Source organism: Ooceraea biroi, chromosome 2 (genome assembly GCF_003672135.1).
Source record: "Ooceraea biroi isolate clonal line C1 chromosome 2, Obir_v5.4, whole genome shotgun sequence".
Lineage (NCBI taxonomy): Eukaryota > Metazoa > Arthropoda > Insecta > Hymenoptera > Formicidae > Ooceraea > Ooceraea biroi.
This window is the reverse complement of record NC_039507.1, coordinates 5,516,749-5,519,626: the sequence shown is the minus strand read 5'-3', so window position 1 is coordinate 5,519,626 and position 2,878 is coordinate 5,516,749. Positions and strand designations below refer to the sequence as shown.

General features: G+C 36.1%; 1 protein-coding gene across 1 annotated transcript; it reads left to right on the top strand.

Annotated features, from left to right (window-relative positions):
• The first annotated feature begins 46 nt into the window (after positions 1 to 46).
• On the top strand, positions 47 to 1,883 carry LOC105281644. Its single transcript, XM_011343015.2, has 2 exons — positions 47 to 316; positions 1,471 to 1,883. Exons 1-2 carry the CDS (start codon positions 64 to 66, stop codon positions 1,605 to 1,607), a joined length of 390 nt encoding a protein of 129 aa, XP_011341317.1. The 5' UTR covers positions 47 to 63; the 3' UTR covers positions 1,608 to 1,883.
• The last annotated feature ends 995 nt before the right edge of the window (positions 1,884 to 2,878 follow it).

The window sequence follows — 2,878 nt, the reverse complement described above, 5'->3', positions numbered from 1 at the left end:
GGAGCGTCCTAGTCATAGTCCTCCCAGGCTTTGCACACGGCACGTGTGCATTGGGGAACGTCAATGCTGTTGACGAAGAAGACGATGAAGACGACGACGAAGACGACGACGCTGCGCCGCCAATGGCGGCGACGTGGTAACGACGACGACGAAGACCGCGATGGTGGGTGGACCGGTGGACGCCGAAGGGGATTCTCCGAGCTTGGAGTCTTCAAGATTCCGACCTTTGGGACGCGAACATGCCCGCTGATGATCTCTCACGAGCTGGCCGCACGCTTCAAAGTCTCACTTCAAAGTTCCAGAGTGACTTTCGGTGGTAAAGTACTTTGGTCGATTTAACCCCCGACTGCCATCCGTCAAGATTTGATACCTGCTTTCTGTCTATAGGAATGAATAATTTACCAAGGGGTTATTTATTTTTTTATAATATATTGTGATGTTTTATAAAAATACGTTTTTTTTTAGTTTTCAGTTTTTCACTGTATGCAATGTTAATTGGATTTTACTGAAGTACTTCCCTGTAAAAGCAATATTCAATAAAATTCTGTATTATACAAATATAAAATTCGCGATATTTTATATTTGTACAAAGTTTGTTCATGTAAAAATTTCACGAGAATTATAAAGATCGCTGTGAAATAGTAACAGTAATAGTAGAAATAAATACAGAACAGGAAACGCAAACGAATGAATCTCCGTAAATGCCAATATTTCAGAATCAACAGTACTAATGTCATTCTTAAAAAACCGCTTTGTATTTATTTGGTCATTTCAAGATTCAAAACATTTATTCATGAAGATATCCTTAAATCTCAAAATGATATTGGTTGTTTGAAAAAACTATAAAACTGATACAATGATTGATATAAATAGAACGACGAGTCATAATACATTTCAATAGCTGTACTCTCGACCGAACATGATTTATCTGCGAGAAGAAGCAACAGAGATCCCCCGCAGTCTAGCAAGTGACATGTACGCAGATTAGCTATATTAAATCCAATAATAATAAAAGAGACAATAATAAAAATGAATCATATTGCTGCGATATAATTTTACGCCTGTTTGAGTAAGATTGATCCAACAAAAACAGCTTATTCAATTAAAAACTTTGGAAACGCACATCACGTAACTAAATCAGCAAAATATATTCCGGACAATTCTGGGTGAATTGGTAAAAAAGGAAATCAAATTATTCCTCGTTTGTTTGTTATTCGAAACCAGGTATATAAATGAAGAGTTCAGGAGAGTCTCGATATTTCGCGCGCAATTAAATTCGCAAACTAAAATTCTCGATTTTGAAGTATCTTTTTAATTGGATCGTCTTTATATTCAATGACAAATTATAATAGCTACAAACAAGTATATATAAGCTTGTGTGTGCGATTTTATTTTTAAAATAAAATATACATTATATTTATGGACTGTAGAAGTCATGTCCACATAAAGGTACACGTTTGACCCACTTAGGGACATGTAAATCTCCGCGGACTCACGACGGAAAGTTCCGCCCCCTGAGAAGAATTACGGCCGTGATGGAAAGTAAAAATACATCGAAGACGGTAGACACGAAGACACGAAGAATTCCAAAGGGTGCCCGCCGTTAGTGAGACACTGCAAAAATATGCGAGGCTATCGTTTGAGCGCTTCCCACACGCTCGATTTCTTCTACGAATATCCCCGATTTTATAAATATAATTTTAGCAAGTGTTAATAACGATTGAATTCCACAAGTCTGGTGATGAGTATTCATCGTCGATGCTGCGAAAGCGTAGAACTTACATCCACAAAAGTCACAACGGACATTTCGTTCTAATTGCCATACTGATTGGCAATCGCTAACTTGATTAAAGTTTTAGCGATCGTTAAATTTTCTTTTTTTTTAATTAAAAAAAATTTTTTTAATTTGAATTATAAATAAAATGATTTATATATAAAAAGAGAAGAAACCTTGCAAAATTTATATAATATTTAAATGTATGCTATGATTCTATTACTATATTACTATATTACTAAACTTGTTAAATTTAATTTCTACAAACATTTATCACGTACATGACTATCCAAATATATCGAGTAGAACTTTTAATTTTACGGTACACTTATTTTTAAAATTGGCACTGTCTCTTGCAAGATATATCTCTGGTGTTTGTTGTCTAAACATATAATTCGCTATTTAGAGTGAAAACATAAAGCCTAAATGATGATACCGAAGTTTTTAAATTTGTATAGTGTATGTATACACACTTGTCTTTAATATTTCCTTAATAATCTCTCTTTCACGAATAGTCTATTTTAAAAACATTATATTAACAAAATAAAAACTGTAATATAATTTTTGCGTTTTTTTCTTAATTTTCTAGGTTACTGATTATAATTGTTTATATATCAGATATCGTTAATATAAATATACTAGAATTCCTTCTGTAAAACATTCTCTATTAAGATAACTTATTGCGTAGTGCATGAAAGGATTTATTAGACTCATCGATGCACGTCTGAAAATAGCGATCGTCGAGAAACGGTGATAAATCGCAGGCATTTTTCATAATCCGCCGCTGCTCAGAAACTTCCAGCCGGTCTAGAATTCTCCGACCGACGGCGTTTTCCGCGTGCCCGAGTCACCCTCGACTCGGTGGCGGGATTCCTCGTTCTCGGCGAGAGTTTTCGTCGAGCGCGTGGGCGAGCGGTGGTGTGCGAGGGGGATCGCACTCTCCCAGCTTTTCGTAACGAGGCATCGTGGTGAGCACCGTGAGGAGCCGCGCGGCTACACACTCATCGTCTAATAATAATATCTTGCTCAAATTTCTATTTTTAGGGAGATATATATACATATATATGTATTAACGTGTGCGCACACGTGCCTTTATGTAAAAGG

Bases quoted from the DNA above. Each gene is read 5' to 3' on its own strand.
- LOC105281644 (XM_011343015.2), top strand. From the start codon at position 64: ATGCTGTTGACGAAGAAGACGATGAAGACGACGACGAAGACGACGACG. The intron at 317-1,470 runs GTAAAGTACTTT...TGACCCACTTAG, and splicing joins TTCCAGAGTGACTTTCGGTG to GGACATGTAAATCTCCGCGG.